The sequence below is a fragment of the Sipha flava genome, unplaced genomic scaffold, assembly GCF_003268045.1.
Source record: "Sipha flava isolate LNK unplaced genomic scaffold, YSA_version1 38_pilon_pilon, whole genome shotgun sequence".
In the NCBI taxonomy this organism is placed as follows: domain Eukaryota; kingdom Metazoa; phylum Arthropoda; class Insecta; order Hemiptera; family Aphididae; genus Sipha; species Sipha flava.
This window is the reverse complement of record NW_020273099.1, coordinates 1239601-1262113: the sequence shown is the minus strand read 5'-3', so window position 1 is coordinate 1262113 and position 22513 is coordinate 1239601. Positions and strand designations below refer to the sequence as shown.

General features: G+C 29.1%; 1 protein-coding gene across 4 annotated transcripts in view; it reads right to left on the bottom strand.

Moving 5' to 3' along the window:
* LOC112688314 (facilitated trehalose transporter Tret1-like) overlaps positions 1-22513 on the bottom strand; it is a 46263-nt gene that overhangs the window by 11448 nt on the left and 12302 nt on the right. Inside the window, exons 1-2 of one of the 4 annotated variants that reach the window (XM_025561456.1) lie at positions 20444-20589; positions 576-931 (exon numbers count right to left, since the gene is read on the bottom strand). In XM_025561456.1, the coding sequence (XP_025417241.1) occupies positions 576-813 (238 nt within the window). In that variant the 5' untranslated portion in view covers positions 814-931; positions 20444-20589. Of the gene's footprint in view, positions 1-575; positions 932-16316; positions 16405-18295; positions 18343-20443; positions 20590-22513 lie in introns of those variants that run through there. The other 3 variants (XM_025561454.1, XM_025561457.1, XM_025561453.1) reach the window with 3 other exon arrangements.

The following is a 22513-nucleotide window of genomic DNA, read 5'->3' as shown; positions in this document are numbered from 1 at the left end:
CCTGTAACTTAGCATTTTCGGACGGAATTCACACGCGCCCGTTTCAATCGATCCATGTCGATATCTTAACATTGCGCGCGGGTGATCGACGAAAGCCGTTAACAGTTCAAAACGGTATCGTTTAAAAAGTTCTCGAGTCCTACACGGGATTCGTCCGACCGAAAGGAAAAAAAAAAACAATCAAAGTTCCATAGAACAATTTTTACGTGAAACGCCGTTAGGGCACCGCGACGAACGAGATCAACGCTTCCGACACGGGCGAAATAACCGCGTTCGAACACGTCGCGAATTACACGCGTGAAAATGTAAAAACGTAACCGCACCGATGGCAATAAATCGTTGTATAACACGTACGGCGTACGGACGGAACGATAACGGGTCGTCGGGGATCCGCGTGCGAACAGGACGAAGGGTCGGCGGTACGGGATCTGAGGTGGATACGCGCGCGGTCGGTAAAACGTAGGGACCGTCGGGAAATCGGCCGTCGAACGATTGGCGGTGACGTGGGTACCGCGTCGAGCACCGCGTAACGCAAGACTCGGAGGAAAAAGAAAAAAAAAAATAATAGTACCGACCTGTGAACGCGGCCAAGTAAAGGTTGATCGAGCTGCGCGTACTCTCTGTGTTCGTCTTCATCGCGGCCGCGTCGTCGTCTTTCCGCTGCCGCTGGTCGTGCTGATGTGCCGCGCGCCGTTTGTCCCCGTTGTTCAGTGGCGCGCGAGTGTCGCCGTCGTCCGCCGCCGTCGGACCGTCGGCTCCCCGTCTGCCCGGGTCGGGCGAGGCCCCTTCCTCCATCAGCGTCTCCAACTCCATGGGACCGGCGAACTGCGGCCGCGTGTAACCGGACAACTTCCTGCGGGGGGGACCGCCACCGCCGCTCGCGCCGCTCAGGTTCAACCGGTGTTGCGGGGGCTGCTGCTTAGGCGGCTTCCTATGTACAGGCGTGCCGAGATTAGTTATTGTTGTTCGGATACGTTACGGTTACGCGTCGGGACTCGGTTTTCGATTCCCCGTTCCCCCCCCCCCCCCCTCCCCAATACCGACCGAAAGGACGACGGGAATTTCTATTGAAATATCGTAAGGAATCTGATTCGTATTCACGTATACGTCACATACACTCACATGTGGTTAAGTATGTAACAGCTATACCGCATCACGTACAAATATATTTATTTATTTTACTCCTCTGTTTCTCAAAAATATTCGTTTTCAATTATTATAAGAATTCAAATATCGTTCGAACAAAAGAAAAAAAAAAAAAATCATTTTTGTTCTATGCAAAGACACGCAACGAAAAATAGTGTACATGCGATTTAATCTTACAACCATATGCATAATGTTACCGTGCGCCGATTGGATTAATCGAACGGAAATAGAGCGAAAATTGCATCATAACTTACCAAAGGTTATCACTAAAAAGAAGTGTATTTTGCACGGGTTAAGAGTATAATCGTATACGATCAAATTAAAACTTTTTCGCCATTTTCATATCCACAGAAAAAAAAATTAAACTTCTATTGCAGTTCGCATTTTTATATTATTTTTGATCCAAAAAAAATTGTATAAAGTAGAAAGATAATCGTTGAAATTTATGTTGTAATTGAAGTATGATGAATATTTTGTTCTTGGATTAATTTTAAAAGAATAATCTAAGCACGTGTTTTTTTTTTTCAAACGTTGTTCGGTTCGATCGACAAGTTAGTGGCTAGAAACTCGTATGCCATATTTTGAATCAAACGACAAATTTCTCTCTCATTCCAAAAATCAAAAAAACAACTTGTCCAAACAGAAACTCAGTTGGTGTTTAATGAATAGAATTTCGTTCAGAATAATCATTCTGCAAGAGTGTCAGAGTTTCGTTCAGTTTTCAAATTTAATCTACGTTGACAAAGCGAAACCATAGTGTTCAGAATTTGGTTACAGGACTCATTATTTTTCAAATACTCAGCAATAATTGTTTGATAACTTCTAACTTCATTGTTGGTATATTTTTTCCTCGTGTTCACACGAATACATATACTGCACTACTATTGTTTTTAACGCAATGATGCAAAATAAATGCGATGAAATTATATACTGTAATCGTATAAGTCACGTAAATTTTAATGCTTGTTTGATAAAATAATAAATAAACAATAATATTGCTATTATTATTATTATTGTTATTATAATTATTATTATTATTATTATTATTATTATTATTATTATTATTATTATATCTAAAAGTCAGTCAATGTAATTTTAAAAAATATATACTGCTTTAAATGTCAAAATTATTATACGAAATAGCAAACGTTAGAAAAGATCAAATTTTTATTTATTTTTTATAGAGTTTCTATAATAAGCTTATTATAGAAACTCTTTAACTCAACGATTACAGAAAGTGAATGGTGTACAACTCGTATATTTTCTACGAGATCAAAATCTATTTTTATTATTTATTGACTGTAACATCGCGACGGACATGTGGGCATGGCAGACGGTAGCTCGTCGTAACTAGGATGGAATTAGATCAATAAATAAACAGTTTAACAATTAATGATCATTGTTTTATAACATACAGCAATGATAACCAACATTTAAATTAATCATAAAAAACAAATATAAATGGACATAGTTAATACACCTTAACACAAATGTTAAAATATTATTGCAATGAAAAATCGTAAATAAAAAAATTGCTTAAAACTTAACTTAAATATGATTTAAAATCTTTAATTTACTTATTTTGGCTAATTGAGACGTAGTGGAATACGATTGAGTTTTTTTTAATATCTGATAAATTAGGTAACAACAAGTCTATAATATATAATTTATTTTTTATACAAAATTCAAACTCATTTATCCATTTATTAATTAAGTTATCATTTTTCATTTTTAATATTAACTTGAATCAAATTTTTATTTTTTGTACTGAATTTTATCAAAATGTTTTTAAAAAATGTCCAATTCCCGATTAATTTTTTACAATTTTTGTTACAACTTTTATTACAATTAATTGATGGTACCTTTAGTGCGATATCATTTTGGTAAGAAGAATAATTTTTATTTAATAAATAAAAGCAGTTGGTTTTTATCATTTTAATTTTTATTAGTTTGTACATTATTTTGACAATAGTAGCAATTAAATTTTCTATAACATTTGAATATAAGATATCCAGTAAAATAAATGACTAAACAATTTTCTAGGGTAATCCTGTCTGTTTGAATTTCAACTAAAAGCTTTAATTTATTATCATCAGATGAACTCAAACAAATACTTGATTCGTTATCAAAATATGTTTCTATATTTTCTGTGTTAGATATTTTATCTACATCGATTAATATAAAATCATTTGTATCTTGCGATGGTTCACAGTTAGTTGTTGTTGAAGTACATAAGGAAAAAATATAACTACTTTTAATAGAAGTCCTTATTTTTCTTGAAGTTGGATTTTTCTTATAGCCTTTTTTCTACCAATAACTACTAAATACATTTTCTATCTAATCTATATTAAGTCAATACGTCATTACAAAAAAAAAAATTCATTATATTTTTATTCCTCAATAAATCGTAGAATAGCATCAATTGTAAATCGTAAGTAATCAAGCGTAAATCCTCATCAGCATGGAGGTTGTAAATTTTTTCCTGTTTTGATATTTTTCAACTTAATTAAGATTTTGAAGCATTTACTAAAAATGTTTTGACTATTCTCGTATGCATTAGTGTGGTATTATATGGATTATTATTGTAAAGTGATCTACTATTTAAACAATCAAATAAATTGTTCAGCAATTTTATAAAATCTGTGGTATCAATTGCGGTTTTACCGCAAAGTTGACCAGTTTCTACACATATACGTTTAGCTGATGACATAGAATGGTTTAACAGTTGTACAGACGACTTCACACGCACTTTCTGAAAAGACATTAGGTATATGTGCGTCAGTGATTTTACTAAGACCATTAATTTTTTTATTTAATTTATCTAAATCATAAGAATTTTCAATGTCTTTATATGAAAAAATTTGATAAAAAATTTGATGGTTCTTTTGAAAACAAGCTTCAATGAAATTGTTACGAACACTTTTGAGTAAATGCGGAACATCAAATAAAGAATATATTTTATGGCCGTTTACAAAAAAAAAAAAAAAAAACGGATTTGATGTCCCTTGATCACATGCTATGAGTTTCGGGAATAAGCTAATATCAAATAGTATATTCGAAATGTCAACAATTAAATCTTTTAAAATGTCTTTTTTTACGCTAGAATTAGAAATATAATATTCAACAGGAAATTTTCATTGAGAGTATACACCTCTAGCTAAAAATACTAATACGTAGTTCACACTTTTTTTTATTCTACCGTAATTACCTAAATCTTGAAATCCTTCAATAAAATCATATTGTTTAGAATATTCTAAAAACTGATATTCATTTCTTTAAAACCAATGCTGCATGCCTTCTCTTTATAATTCTTATTCTCAAATTGTTTTTTGAATATTATCAAAAAAATAACTATTGAAACCAGGTAAACATTTTGATTCTCCGATCTAGCGTCTAATGGTTGACGGAGCAGATAAATTAATATTTTGTAGGCGTAAACAATTATATTCAGTTGGGGATTTGTAAAAAAAAAGTAAAAGCTAAATTTCTCTTTGCAGTTGTCCATGTACGACGTGTATTTGTTAGCTGCATAGTTACTAATTCTTTAGAGTTACCGAATGGAAATTGAAATGCATTTATAAGATTTTTTTAAATTATTTTGAACTTTATATTTAGAAGCATAGTTTTTTTGATTTACAAATTTCACTATTTTTATTTTTAATTTTTTTAAATTTTTAACTACAAAATTATATGACATTTATGTATATACAATATATGTAATATATTTTTTTAAGATTTGAAATTTTATTTATTAACTGTTTATTAAAAAAAATTTGTGTAAGTTTTTTTAATATTTTTAAACTTTAAACGTGTGATGAGGAATAATCTAAATTTTTAAGCTATTTGACCCAACGAATAAAAATGTTATTGACACTTAAAATAAAGAAAAAATTTGAAAAAGTCTTTAAATAACTTGAAAATAAGAAAATCGCTACATGAGAAATCGAGTGAATATCCAATGATGTAAAAAATTGAACATACCCTCATATAAATTTAATTTGACTTTCCGGTAGACCTTTTTTTTTTTTGTTAAAAATAGACAAACTTATGAAAAATATTTTGTTAACTTTTCAAATTTTAGATATAAAAAGAAAATTTTTTATGAATTTATAACTCAAAATCATTTGCAAATGTTCGTGATTTTTACGAATTTTATCAAAATTTAGACGTTCATGAAAAATACTGTGGATTAACGCTCAAATTTTCTTTATTTGTCATTAACAACAACTTATGAGGAACCTTGTGTTACACTTTAAAGTTTTTTGACCTAGCAAATATTTTTTTATCGATTATAAGAATGAGTTTAAATTATAAAAAAAAATAGCATTAATATTTATTTTTGTGGTATATGAAATTTAAATACTATTTTATACCACAATCTTCCTACCAACTATCTTATCTAAAAATATCAATTCATTATCCACCCAAAATTTAGACCCCACTGACAATAAAGGGCTTCTGAAATTAGCTCGCACCTGGACCTCAAAATTGTAGTTGCGGCATTTGACCACTTATTTTTATTAAATTTATATTTTTAAATACTTACTCTTATGTTAAAGGGAAAATAATAAAATATGTTACTACTGACAAAAGTTATAATAAAACCTTATCTGATAACCAATATAATTCATGTAAAAATAATTATAAATTTTAGAACACACACGAGCTTTGGCGTGATTTTGGAACTTTTATTACTAATATTTTATTGTATTATAAAATTTATCTTCACCTCTCTCAATATCTTTAGTTATATTTCTATTTTTAAATTTTATGACAGTTAAAAATATGATTCTACGGATTATTATTTATTAATTTAATACATTCAATCACTATTTGATAATGTTTTAATTAATTTATTGGTACTGTTTATTAGCATTTATTTTACTCTGAGGACAACATGAGCTCTTAAAATATACATGTATATATTTATATTTATATATGATGTTACCAACTCGATATATTTCAATATATTTCGAGAGTAAAATGGTTAAACTATAAATATTAGACTGATAAATGTACTTGCTGCCGTTTAACTGTTTATACAATGTAATCATTATATATGCAACGGACAATGGATAATGGTATATATCACGTTAACAAATTAATTATAGATATAAATATTGGGTATTGTCATATTGACAAAGCAATGAATTCTAATTTTATTACCATGAATATATTATAGCACTTTATTTTTATAGCCGAGGTAATGAACCCAATCAACGATAATTACAATCGCAAACGTTCGTCAACGCCAAAATTTAAATTCCTAAATTTTATTAACATTGATTTACAGTGTAAAAAAACGTTACTGGAAGATTTAGGTCTTAAAATAGTGACATAACTAGGTTTAAGGACTTATAGCTCTAAAAAATACACAAATATGCTTTTAAAATCATTAAAATATGCATTTCTATGCATTAAAAAAAAAAAAAAAAAAAAAAATGACCACATAGTACACAAAATAAAACGTGTCCATTGGCTGTAAATGTATCTTTAAACTCCGAAACAAAACTTTGTAGTCGACTACTCGTAGACTGTTGTACTTTCGGCATTACACAATGTTACAAAATAAGTACATTTGATGTATGATTCGACGTTGCGTGGTTGCGAGACGCAAAAATAAAGACGGATACTAATCGACTGAACTGAACACTAAATTAGCTAATCTATTATTCTATATCAACTATTATCTTTATCGATATCCAGATACGATCGATACGAGTTTATAGTATTATTTATACTTACACAAAAATTATAACGAGATATGTGAGGAGTTTGCAGATAGCATATTACTGGAAGTATTAAGTAAATTTTTTTTTTCGATCGTTTGAAATATGTATATATAGTTACATGTATCTATAGTTATTAATTTTAAATTTAAAAAAATTGTCAAAATATGCAAAATAAGCATAAAATAAAATTTAAAATATAAATATTTATATAATATATACATATATATATAATATATTTGTAAAATATAAATTTAAATAAAATTTAAAATATGTACTCTCCTACAAAATCTATCAAATATGCAAAAATATGTATATTCAAATTTTAGATCTGATAACGAATTTATTTCGCACTCTTATATATTTAACAATAATTAAAAAAAGTATGCAAATGCTAGAAGTCCCTAAGCCTAGTCATAACGTATAACATAGTTGATCAACAGACTTTAAATACTATTAGTATGATGTGATGAAAACTGTTTTAAAATTATGAAAAATAAACGAAAACGAAACTAAAAACAATATAAATTGAACTCGAGCTCGAATAAAAAGAATCTTTTCAAATCTCAACATCTTTAATTTCTTCCCACACATATGAGTCTTGGTTTTTTTTTTTATATATATAAAGCATGTAAAAATAATCTTAAAATATTTTAATTTACATTATAACTGTATGACAATTATTATTAATTATTTCATATTTTAATGGACACCGAACAACCGTTGTGCTAACAATACACACCTTATGCGACTCGATAACGATTGTAACGAAAAATATTTGCAAACAATAAGCGTGCACGGTTAGTAAACATAACGACATAATCAACACGATGCATTCAACAGGTAAGTTAGTGGTATACAGTGAACCCATGAGCCCTCGAAAAAAATCCAACGAAAATCTCTACCACGAGATATGTAAATACGAAGTTCATACAGTTCACTTATACAAGTTTATGGAATTCACAATAAAAAAATTGTATCTAAGTTCTTAAATTGTTGAGTACAGCATTTTTTTTTTTTTACAAGTTTGAAATGGAGTTATGTGGTGCAGTGGTCACATAGTTGGCTACGACGAACGAAGTCATCAGTTTGAACTCTGATTAAGGTAAAAAACATTCTGCAGAATTGATATTGAAGTCCCTGCTATCATTTTAGCTGCATTACAGTGCTCTCCACCGTCTACAATGAGATTGAGGTTCACGCATGTGATACTTCTCTACTTAGAGAAGGAGATACAAGTGTTACATTCCACTTAACCTCCCAAAAAAGATATCGACAAAGGCCCAGAGGTTAGTGACTGCCAGAGCAGTTGTTTCGATGGGGAAAACAAAATTAAAAAAAATAAGTTTGAAAACAATTGTTTATATAGTTGGAAAAACGATTCTGAATTCCAATTTATTTTTAGTTAAAAATATTCATTAACTATGCTTTACTGATTAATGCGTACTGAATATCTTATTCGATATCATTTTAAATAAAAAAGTCTTAAAACGTCACAACCTAGCTCTTATACGAAAAAATATTATTTTAAAAGCATCATATAAAGGTTAAAAAAATAAAAATAAAAATTCAAAATTCGTGAAAATAGTTTCAGAATCTAAAAAAACGAAGTTCATTTTAATTTAATAACTTGGTTAAATAACTTTTAAGATTCTGTTGGTTTAGCATTTTCAAGGCATTAAATCGTTAAGGAAATATAAAATAAACTATATACCAAATGAGTATCCAATTTAATTTTCTTAAGAAATAATCAGATCACTCTCATTCAAGTTCAAATATAAATAGAAACTAGTATAAATAGAAAATCAAAGTAATTTTAATTTTCTTTTATATGATCAAATATTTAATACAACTAATAGAAAATTTCTAAATTGTAATCTAGAGTAGTTACCTGATTGGTGTACTGGACCCTTCAGCTTTCAACTGTTTTACAATACGCCTTACTTAATTTGTACACAACAAATATTATATATTATGGAGTATTAAATGGTTTTCGTAAAATAAAGAATTTGACAAGTATCGATGATGAATATTTAAATCGTTAATAATATAGTCGTCACTATAAAAAAATTTTGCTTATTATAAATAGTTTCTCTATTTATTTATTGGTTTTCCAAGTGAAGTTTGCATATAATATTTCAAACTATTTTTAGCTATACATTTGTAAAAAATATTTCTTTACCTTAAATATAATTATTATGCATGTATATTAAATTTATATATATATACTAGTTGATTTACTCGGCTTCGTCCAAGTATAAAATATTTGCGTACACCTTCACGTAACCGTTTATCGCCCACGTCTCATTCTTGTCCCCGTCCCCATTCCCGTCTGTAATATCTTTCCGATTTCTTGCAAAATTGCTCATTTCGTATATATTTTATATCGATAGCTTTAAACATTCCTTCGCCAACGTTAACATTTTCCGTAACCAATGGTAACCCTATACATACAATAAAATATTCGAAATTTTCGTGGAATAAAAATAAATCCCTATGTGATCCTAAATTTAGAATCAAGAATTAAAAAAATTAGAGTTCGAGTTTAGATGTTGGTGGTAATTTTTCAAAAACCGTTTAAACGTCCTTGAATGTATGGATTAATACTGCGCAGAATTTTTGTAAATCATATAAAATGTCTCTATTAGTGTGTCTTTATTGGTACCTAACATACAGATAACCGTCTATCAAGCTCTCAATTTCCCATAAAATATATTTGTCAAAACGATTGTTATTCATAAGCACTTGGTAATATTGAACAAAATACGTGATATAGCTGACCTTAAATTTTGAATTTAGGCATACCATATTTGAGTCTTATATCCTTGCCACCAAAAGACATAATTTGAAAAGCAGAATTGTCCATCTGCATATTACTGAAGCAATTTTTAGAAGAATTATGAGTGCCAATAAATAAACATTTCAATGGTTCTGGCGGGTCAGTGATTTCGTTCAATATTCAAATTTCGTCAAGCACAGCTTTGTTGTAAGCACAGATCGGGTGTTTCAAGAGGACATTTTTTTCTTAGCAATACAGAAAAATCGTCTGGAAATCATTTGTATAATTGATCGTAATTTTGTACTTGAATGCGTATAGTTCTGTACACCACGAAAGAGTGAGTGATAAATTAATAATTGATTTATTTATTTATTAACGTTTAATGGGACTAGCTTTTTATATACAGCATGTAATATTTATAAAAATAAAAGAAGTAATAATAAAAAGAAAAAGAAAAAAGAAAATATGAGATAAATTATTTTTGCATAAAGTTAGAACAAAAAATAAGTATTTTATGTTAAAAATTATGTATAGATTTTAAAACATAATATTTTTTTTATTTTCTTCATAAAATCGCAATATTTTACACCACGCGTAGAGCGGCCAGTAATGGATTTCCTTTTAGGAATGTTGTCATTTATTTTTTTTTTAATGAATGTAAATTAAAATAATTATAAAAATCTATGAGCCATAGTAGCAAGCCAAAGTTTCTCAAAATGTATTAGATATTACATGCCATAAATTACGGGTTAATATTTACAAAGTTATTACATTAAATATTGAAAAAATAAAAAGTTAAAAACCATATATAGAGAATTGTCTTTAAAACAAAAAAAATATGACCGATGTAAACGGTGGCGAAGTTTCTAAGATTAGTCATTTCATATAAATTAATTTTACGTTTAATAGATATTATATGTTTAAAATTATTTTTCGCAAAATTATAAATAATGACTTGGACTTGGAGCGAGGAGGAAACTAAGGGGTAAACCTCGAAGAATATAGATTTAGACAGTATAAATGAGATAGACAATGAAGTACCCCCAGGCAGTTGATACGTATTGGCAAAATATAGTATATGATAGAGATGATGGGAAGAAATATTTTTAACGGTAAAGTTCCTCGATGGAACGTAAATCCGGAAAAAAATATTATTGTCTGATTGATAAGGATCACGTACTCATCGCGGAAATTAAATCAATTCAATTTATCGTTATCACAAAATGTTTTCATTACATAAACACATCTCAAATAATAATACGTTTACACGCACTTGATAAAGAAAACGTATAATCCGACCAACATAAAGCTTTCTATGTAGCGCAAATCATCAGATAAATGTATATTGTTAAGAAATATCTCAAAATTAATTATGATACACAGTTTATTATACTAATACATATATTTAATATACGTTGATGAATAGGATTTTATAAGAATTAAATACAATACTTAAGTGATTTTATAACCCATACTTAAAATTTAAATAATATATACCACTATTTTTTCAATCGATCCTGTTTAAATATTTACTTTTGATAAAAATTATAAATTATTGTTAGTTTAATTTTTTTATAAATAAATACGAGTACTTAGCTTAGTAGATTACACCTATCAAGTATATTACAACAAGATTATAATAAGATAAAAACCTTATGCATTAAATTATTTCGTCATATAGGTAAAGTTAATCATGACGTTTTGTATGTTTGCAATTATATATGAATATGAAACTAATGACATGTAAAGTCAATAAAATGTAATTTTATTTAAAAATATTTTTTCCTGAATTTTAAATAAGATGAAAAGAATTTAATAATAAGTAGAACTCAGGTATTTCAACGTTCATGAAATATTAACTAAATGTTTTCTTCTATTCATTCTCTACCTGATTCTTTAATGTATTTTAAATATTTTATTAATTACGAATGAATGCTTAACATTTCTAATTGATACGTTTTTCGATATCGTGCACTCAATAGTATGTTGAAATTACAAACGTATTGTTTATAACCTCCTGAAATATTTATATTTTCCTATTTTTATATTTCTATATCAAAAATGAAATAATTTAAATTTTACGTTTAAATGAATTCGTTGAATTATTTTATTTTTTTATTTCAATAAAAAATGTGACTAAACTTTTTCATGGTAAATGTAAAATACCATAAATTATAAAAATAATAAAATATGTTTATTTTTAATAATATATATTCATACATTAATATTCACAAGTGCACTAATATAATATGTTTATAACTGATATTTATGATGAAGCTATAAGAATGGTGGACATTTAAATGATGATAAAATATTTGTTGTTATTTATTTATTCTTGATAACAAATGATTGGAGTTCGACATTTCGTAGTCCAAATTTGTGACCAAATTAAACCACTTTATACATTATTCGTAATGAAAAGAAATAATATATAAGTTTATTGAGTAAACAATATACTATTTGTTAAAATTAATATTTATTTATATATTCTGAATAAAACATGAAATTCATTGGTTTTACTCTAATGTGTATGTGTATGTGTTTTTTTATCTGTACACAAGATTTCGACCAGAAAGATTGCTCTGATCATAACCAAATAATAAATAAAAAATAGAAAATGGATAGTTAGTGATTTAGAGAAGATAATTTTTTTTAATTTAATAACAGTTTTCAAAATATTTAAGAAAAACGAAGAAAAAATTATTCATACATCTTAAAATTTCAACCAGGATCCAAACACTAACCACTAATTATCGCTTATTATCTTATCACAATTTTTTTTTTTAGACTTAATAACCAATTTTGATCAAGAAGACTTCTTCAATCATTACAACCATAAGAAATTTCTGATAGAATATATTGTTAAGTTGGTACCTTGAAAGGCTTTTGTATTAAAAATGTACCAACAATTTTTTAAATAATTTTTACAATTGATAAAAGTTATAAAAATATGGAATTATTCACGGTATATCAGTTTTTGACTAAGTTAAATGTTAATTTTTTTCGTTATTTAAATAAATTAAAAAATAATAATCTCAGAGACATCAAATTTTCACACATTACCATTATAACCATTTGCTGTTTAGGTATAATTTTCATAGTACTCTATTTTTTTTTGGGTGGTATTTAATAATATATATATTTATATATATTATTTTTTTAGTTACGATCTAAACAAAATTAAATATTGTCAAAAAAGTAAAGTTAATTTATAACCAGGGAACGGACTTTAGTGTCTTAAAAAATAAGAAAAATGTCCTTAAAAAATACGACCTTATACCTTAAAAAATGCTTTAATATCAAAAAAATGCACTGAAAAAATTTATTAAAAACATTTAAAATGTTATTAAATTCGATAAAAACAAAATTTTGAACAGTTTTGTGTGTGTTTAATATTATTAAAACTTAAAATTTATAAAAAATTCATCATTATAAAAAATTTTAATTATAAAAAAAATATTTAAATATATACAATAAAAAAAAAAACTTTTTTGTCTTTTCGCTTATCTTTTTTTTTAGCCTGAAAAATGTTTTATGTTAATTTATAATTATTAATTTTTTTCACCGAATTCTTATACATACACACGCAAACGACAATGATCGGACGGCTTAATTTTCGGCATCTTTCACACTTATTCGAATTACGATAGCGAACACGACTAACGACTAACGACTCTTTGAATACCTACTAATAATCGGACACCAATTAGTTTTATATCGCGTATCGTAACGTTATCGAGATTATTTGATGGGAATTACGTATAGTCGTATAGATAGATACAATCAGCCGATCTTCGTAAGAATAACTAACATTTTATAATTCCAAGCAACAAATATATATGAAAAATGACCTAAAAATGGAAAAATGCTCTAAAATGTCAAAAAATGCTTTAAAAACTGAAAAAGTTTAAAAAATGCAAAAAAATGCAAAATAAAAGTTTCATTATTAAATTCTCTAATGTATAAATCGAATTATACACTTAGAAAGCATTGCCCTATTCTACCCACTAAAAAATGTATTTTGCATCAAAGTCCGTTCCCTGTTTATAACCTTTCATTAATTCTTTGAAATTATTAAAAAAAACGAAGAGAAAGTTGTAAAATAACCTCTATCAATAGACATAAGAAAACATTTTCTATCAGAAGTTCTTTTGATTGGGATAATTGGTGATGATTTGTGATAATCAAATTTCAATTTTATACATTCTGTCATTTATGAGATGTAACAATGATCAATGAGTGAGCGGTATTTGCATATTTTTTTTAATAGATTTTTATTTATTTTTAGTTGAATTACCAGGGGTTACCCTGTAAGAATATTGTGAGTGTTAAATTTCTTTTGGGTGTTACTCGCTGTAGAAGCTATGTCTTTTTAAGTGTAAATCATTCGAAATAACGGTTAAAATAATCATTTGTAATGCATTGTAATATGTAAATAATATATAATCAAAAAAAGCATTGAGCATCGTTTTTGGAAGAAAAGATAGCAACTCTCAATTTTTTTTTTTTTTAATAATTATAAATTATTTTCAGTAAAATAGACACGTTCACCATTTTCTAGACACACACTGAGGTGTGTGACATGTAGGTTCCTTTTCGTTTTTTAGATTGATATAGCAACAACAAAACAACAATTGATTGTTTGGGCCTCATCAGGTGCACTGATGCTTCTCATTCCTTCTTTTCGCGATAATGGTAGCCTATGTACTTTTCCAAGATCTAATCTATCTCTATACTTAATTTAATTCATATCGAATAAGTTGTTTAGGAACGTATAAAGAACATATATAGAAACAATTTTTGTGTTTTATAGATATAATATAGAAAACCGCAAATTATAGGTGCTATATTATAACCACATCCTCGCCAACAGTTTTCAACCGTGAAATAGAATATAAAAACTGTACGCTAAATAAAAATAACCAGGTAATCTAACACTTGCCACTTATATACCAAAATTATACAAAATTATTTGAAATATTTCGAACGAAACACGAATAACATTGTGAACACTTCGAGAAAAATATTGATTGTGAATCTTCGCCTCTAATTATACAATCAAATTATGAACGGGAGACACATACAACTGGGAAAATACAATGCTCCGTGTAAGCAGTAATATGATTAAAAATAAATTATTCATGAAGACTTTGCACCGGTGAAGTACACGATTAGAGGTTCTTCCGAAAACGCTACAACTAACCATTTATTGACATGGCAACTAAAATGAGACACTAACAAACTGGAATACCATAACACTTGAGAATATAATTTTTACGAGCTCACTAGACATTACACAAATAATCATTATAATAATTGTGGCACTCGTTTTGTTCTAATATCACATTCTAACAGTCATGGCGCCAGCAATATATTAATATTACAAAATTCATTGCGTCTATCTAGAATAGGCGTTGATGTCTTTCGTAATTATTATTATGAGCGAATTTTTATAGGACAAGAAAAAAAATTCTAAGGATGATTAGAACGTCCCTAATAAAATTTGAAAACTAATCTCACTGAAGTCTTTCACTTCGGACTGCAGGTATTTCAATTTAACACTGTTGTTGACAACGATCGATAATTGCAATCATATTACTCAAACAAAATAATTAGGCTCAACATTCAACGAGCAATGTATATATTACAATGTATATATTACAATATGGGCTCGTACGAGAGTAGCCTTACGCTTCGACGTCGAATGAAACAAAATATCTGTCGAGTGACAACTTCAACAGCAACCGTTTGATAAGTGGCTGTACAAAATAATCGGATAACTTATCAATATGCACTCCACCGCATAACATTCAAACGTCAGCTGAATAGCGATCATATGGTATAATACCATAGAACCCAACTGTGGAAAAATAAACGTTAAAAATAAAAGGAACCCAATGCGGAAAAACTTGTTAATGATAACTTTATAACACTATTCATCGTATTCGACCGAACTTGAATGGGTTATTCAAATTCAAAACATGTTTACGCCATTATACGTCCTAAAAGCACAATGTGACTTGTGTGTGTTACGATTTGATTAACCAAATTTACCGATTTATAACGATTCGCAGTCAAAATGATTCGACACTTACCATATTTTCCTCCTATGACATTTTATTTATTTTATACTATTATAAGACACATATGTGTGTATGTGTATGTTACATTTTAGTTAATCCAGTAAAAACACCAAGTCAACTCATAAAATCAAGATTATGAGTGTTAATATAAATTATCTAAAAATACCAACGTTGAATTATAACAGATATAATATTAACTATAATAATTATAATTTTGGTGAATAAAAAAACGATGTTAACAGAAAAAAAAACTTTTTAACTGTATCGACACAAATTTCCTGAGAACTAGTAGATAGAAAATATATATATAAAGATTTTAATCACGAAAATTAATTGATAATATATTTAGAACAAAAAAAGATAATTCACTTTCAAAACCGTGTAATCTGCTCGATTGATAAGTTTAATATCGAAAATAAAATATATTTTCAGGATCAAAACAGTTTAAATTTTAAACGAATAAATATTAAATAAGTTTAACACGAATTTTTTCTAGATCTCGTATGTTTCCTTTACTAGGGACGGAAACCTCTCGACCGTCGGATGGAAAAATGAAAAATAATAATAATAATAACTTACGACAATTGGACGTGCGTCGGCGATGTGAATTGGGATATTTCTTGCTTTGCTGAGCTATCAGATCGAAAACTAAATAAGAACTTGCATCAAAAATCGCAATGAGCGATCAAGTATCGATTTTGATGTAATGATCCGAATCAAATGAGTAGGGACCCACAAGCGATGCAGAACAATATGGCCGGAACTTGGTCGATCCCACCGAATCACCCTGTATACATACACACACACACACATAACCCCACCATCAACATAATCCACTAACAGATTGGAGAGGGATATTACGTCGGCCTATTGTAATGACGGTTCCTCAGACGTATTGGCCACTGTCAAATCATATTTTCAAGTGATCAATTATAAACTGCACCGGTACTACTGCGCGCAACCGATTGTCAATGAATTGTATTGTTATCATTGTTATTAATTGTAATTAATGCCGTAGTTTTGATGTTTACTCATAATCCATATACCGGTCGATTAATCACAGGTACCGAGGAGAGATTAAAAAAATATTCCTCCTCACTCGGGATGCACGACGAAAATATTATTAACGTATCACGTATCGTTTCGGAGTAAAAGGACAAACCGTTTTATTGATAGCAATATTGATTTTCCAATGATCTAATTACCATACGTTTGAGTTTTCGGTTGAATAGTAATGCCAAACAGCATTGAAATATGTATAGTGTCTGTCGCGATTGATGTGCACGACGGTCACGCGAAAACGATATACGATGTATAACCTGAACGCTCTGTACAGGTGATGGTTTGAATAACGCTCGGCATAACTCGGTATAAACCTTCGGAGGAATACTATTTTTACACAATCTCAGCAGGAACGCATTATCGCGATCATTTTTTTTTAACTTTTTAACTTTTCAACCGGTAACGCATTACAATTTTTATTTCACATTCGGAACATTAATTGTTCGAACACATCAACGCGAAAAAATCGTGTCTGCCGAACATAATAATTGCGTTCGGCTCATCTAGACATTAAATACTTTTGCGACTACTGGATATTTTTAATTTTAATTCATTGTTTACATTTTTGTACGGAAAGGTGAGGTGTAGCTTTTGCAGTGTGATCACATCGCGGTATAGGGTTTTAATACAACACCGCTTTCGATATGATAAGTCATACATTATGATGGGCCGCGCACGTCACCGACGCGTCATCCATAATGTGCGACTTGCGTAAACACGCGTCGAACCGATCGTTTTACAAACACAGTGGACGGCCGCCCGCGTTGTTCGGGACTCGTGAAATCGATCATTAGCGTTTCGATAAATAATTGATCACGACGCGCGACGGTGCACGCGCACGCAGAAGCACTCGATTCGAAAAGCGACGAAACGTCGACGTGATATCATCGTCGTAAACACTAGTATTATAGTAAAAAAAAAAAAAAGAAAAAACAGCCGCACGATAAGTCCCGTTTACGTTTCGAATCGACGGACCGCTCGCACGTTCGGCAGAACTCCGTGGTCCGAATCCGAAAGCCCGTGAGATCGGGGGCGAAATTATTGGAACAAAAAAACTACCACGTGGTCGTCGAATCCGCGACGACACCGTTCCATTGGTTTCCGCATTGATTATAGAATAGAATATATCTATTCTGTAATCAATGGTTTCCGGACGACGACCGGTGAGAAACGTTCGTTGTTACGGCGGAAAACGAAGAAAACGTTTCCCGGGATCCGCGTCAGCCGTACGTCTGGCGAGCGATCTACACAAACGACACGCCGGCGTTCAACGTTGCGTCTGACGGGAGAGGGGTGGGACGGGAACAATTCGTTGTCGTATTTGCGACGCAACGCGTTACGTCCGAGATCTTAACGCTAAGATAAAATAAAAAAGATAAAAACATACGAAAACGGATAATAACTATTCTCGCACGACTTGTTAACTTCGGCCACGGACGAACACGCACAAACGTACACACACACACACACACAACTGCACAATGTTACACGCTTACTTCAAGACTCCCCTCAGACCCGAACTGATCATTTAAACGGGCGGCGCGATACACGGTTGATATGATACGACCGTTATTATTATTTTGATTATTATTATAACCGGTGTTTTTTGGCGACGATTTCCGATCACTTTAATCACTGATCGTGTCGGAGGTTTACGAGAAAATTCCAGAACAGCATCGACTAAAAATTCGCACGTTTCAGTCGACGGACGATCAGTCGTACGAGTTACGGAGCACTGCCGCGGTTTTAGTGGCGCGCATCGTCTTCCGATCCACTCATCGTCTCGTTCGCCGTCTAATTCCCGCGCGCGCAACGAATTGACGACAACTGATTAGTGTTGAACACCGGTTTAATATCGCGCAGCGGTGACATTATTATTATTGTGCCTGCGCAATCATCGATACGTACTTTTGAAAAGCGTTCGCCAAAGTGAACCGTCGACTTTATCGATGAAACCAGAATATTTCGGATTAAACGGCTCGTTTTCAAATTGCATTAAGTCTTACACTGTAAATCGGTATCAAGTCGTAAAATTGCTTTCTGCGGTTTCAACTGATACTTATATTTATATACACGTAACTGATATTTAGGTCCTTTATTATTATTATTTTTTTTTTTTTTTTTTTATTTATAAACGGCTTGTCCAGCGTTTTCGACACCCTTATAAATGTTCTATTGTTGAACGCTGTCGATGCTAAAATATTTTCGGTTATGAACTAGCAGCGCAATCGTATTAAATTACAGTCCAACATAAGCTATTTAGATGAAGAGTTAAAATTTAGATACCTCTAAACATAAGAATCAGGTTCTGTCATTTTCCTATAAAAAAATAAATAACCAATTTTCTTGGTCTGTAGTTTGGAGCTGTTCCATTTAAATTTGGTTGTTTTCACAACAGATTTGGAAATAGTTTTTGAGAGTAATATTTCCTTTTCTAGACAGATTAATTTATCAGTCAGTTATGCTATCAGGATTTTGGGTTTTATTAATAAAAATACTAAAAAGTTTAAAAACATAAATAAATTAAAATTTGTTAAATTTCTCTTTTTTTAGATCAATGCTCGAGATTAGTTCTCAGTTCGGTCCCGTGATTATGCTGCTTATATATTAATCTATTAGGACATGCTCAGTACAAGAATAGTAAATCGATAAGTTTTAAATTGAATATAAATTTTTTTAGATAATTTTATTGTTGACACTCTACTCAATTATAAATTACATATTGTGAACTTAGAAGAAAAGTTAGTGATTATATGTTATTATTTGACTTACTAAATGGTAACATAGATTGGTCAGAACCACTTTAAATGGTTGGTTTGTAAACTAGTCAAATAAACTATAGAGTAAGTAAATTATTTTATGTTTCATTTTATATCATTAATTATAACTCAGCATCATACTTTCCTTGAGTTATATTGTTAGCAAACAAAATTATAATTTTTGTTGGTTTTTTCTTTATATCTCGTAACATTTTAAGTTGAGTACTTCTTAATTATCCAATTATATTTTGTAATTAGTTGAATTTTATCATTTTATTAATTGTATTATTTTACTCGTGTCCATTAAGAAATTGTATTTGTTCTGTACTAACTGTAATATCAAGTTAAAGAATTTTCATCAGTTTATAATTTAAAATAAAAACAATTAAAATATATAAATAATTCGGCGTGAAGATAATAATTTATTGTGTGAGTGTTTGTGTGTGTACACTGTCATAATATATTTATTATAATATAATATATTAATAATAATAATGAAATAAGCTCTCGTCCAGACCATTGACGATTATATTATTTTTATATGGTCTTAATCAATCGGTCGTTAATAAGATATATAGAGTAATCTTGAAAACAAAAACGAAAATGATAAAAAAAAAAAATTAAATTAAATATGAAATGTGTTCTTATATTCAATAGACTGATTTGTTTGCTGATTTTATATTTATTCAATTGCATACAGCTTATTAAAATATAATAAGACCACTATAGGTTAAAACGAACACTAATCGTTCACTTTTATTATTTATTGTTTTTTTTTATCGTTTTATGAAACCACACGACCATAAAGTAAAGGTTATATTTTATATTATAACGTGTATATAGAATGTGAAGAATAAGTGAACATTTTAAATATATAAAAATTACCTGTTCGTTTACTGATTACTTGACTGCAAAACTTGTTCAACAAACATGCAAATACACGAGTTTTCAACGCCTTCGTATACAGCACTGCGAGTGCAGGAATAACCGATAAGACTTCGAAAGCACAATTAATTTTTAATGTTTCTTCTACTTCTACCTCACAGTTTTTAATAATTCTAAATAGATAACTCGCGTAATACTTATAATGCAAACACGTATTTTATTCGAGCAAAGAAAAAAAAGAGAGAGAACAGCAAAAAAATAAGCCAAGTTGAAACATAGGAGAAGTTTGATTTACTGCTGTGATGTTTAAAGTTCTATCTTATCTCAAAATGCGTAAGGAAAAGGTGCATATCTATTGTAACCATAAATAATATATGAAATTATAATACATAATTTACGTGCATGTTTAGGTAGATGTTTAGATAGCACTGCAGATAGTGCGTTTTACCAATATTATTGCACAAAGGTTAACAGATAACAGTTTTAGTAATTCAACATGTTATGTTCTATTGAAATAACAAAACATTATACGGATCAAAACCTATAATTTCATTGCAACATCTACATTAAGTAAACAGTAAATAATTTGATAATTTTACTATGAAAATATAAGTGTAAGTACACTTTAAGTAACTTATATGTTCTAACTGTTAGAAGTGTCTACTAACAAATCGCTATTCATTATCATGATATAACATAATGTATTGATTACGTATTTAAAATATACATAAGTTATAATTCAAAGAGTGTGGAATACATTATTTTATTTAATTATCGTGTTTTTTTAGGTTCTGAAAAGTTCTACATTTTTATTTAATATTATTCTCCAGAGGTCATTTGAGCAATTAGACAAGTTAGATCTGATCTTGGTAAATCATTATCAAACTACACAAAAGTTCATTCCATTAAATTTAAATAAAAAAAAAAAAAAAAAGTTTTGATTAAAATAATCTTAACGTTTTAGTTCTATATTTATAGTTTTTTATCAAATAACTATTAAAATAATGCATAAATAGTAAAGAACTAAAAAAAATGTTATCAGTTTTTTCACTACATTTTCAAATTATCATTAATTTTTTCCATGTTTGCTATTTTTAAATTAAAAAGATTATATAACTTTTAAATATAAAATATTGTTTGTTTTCAGTATCATAATAGTGTATTATAACACATAAATGGCGCGATTTATTTCATTTACTGGTAGTCGAAGCGTTATATTAGTGATAATAAATATTACGTAAACCCTGTAGAATTTATTACAGTTTATACATATTACACGTAAATTAAGTATGAGCTCATTGCGAACATAGCCACTAAATTTAATATACTTTCGGTTAATTTGCTTACAGTAATGTAAAAACTGAAAATAAGTACTCAGTTTGTGTAAATATAATGTATTTTATTTAAATGTATGACCGTAAAAATCATTATTACATGTTATAATGATTAAAGCAATTCGCTTTACACTTCGATGCGAATAAATACTGAGACGCCTCTCAATGGTAAAATATATTTTAAAATTGATGCGCGATAAATATTAACTTACAAACAAGCAATAAAACATTTGATTGAAAAACTTTTTATTAGTAGTAGGAAAAATAAATTAAAAAAAAAAAAAACAAATTTTAAAAAAGTGATACTAAAACAACAAAAAAAATTATTAAACTTAAGAACTGATCATTTGTATGAAATTTCACGTGGTAAATTATATTAATTTCCCATAAGTGATTGGAATAAATATACAAAATCGAAATCTGTAGTCCGAAATCAATGTTCACTCAAACTAATATTTATAATGTCAAACGGTAGTGAATCTATAAAAGCATTTTCAAACACAGTCTATTAATTTTATTTAATATCCTTACCTTCAAAGAATATACCAAAGTGATAAAATAGAAAATCATGGCTTTGATTCTACGACTGAATATAGTAATGTTCTGGTAATGTTCCAACAAACGTTGGATTAACTATGTACATTTAACCTGAAATATGAGTAGTGGCGCAAACAAGTGAACAAGTGGGGGGGGAGTGTTTCGAGTGTCTAGACACCCTCCTTGAATTTATAAAAAT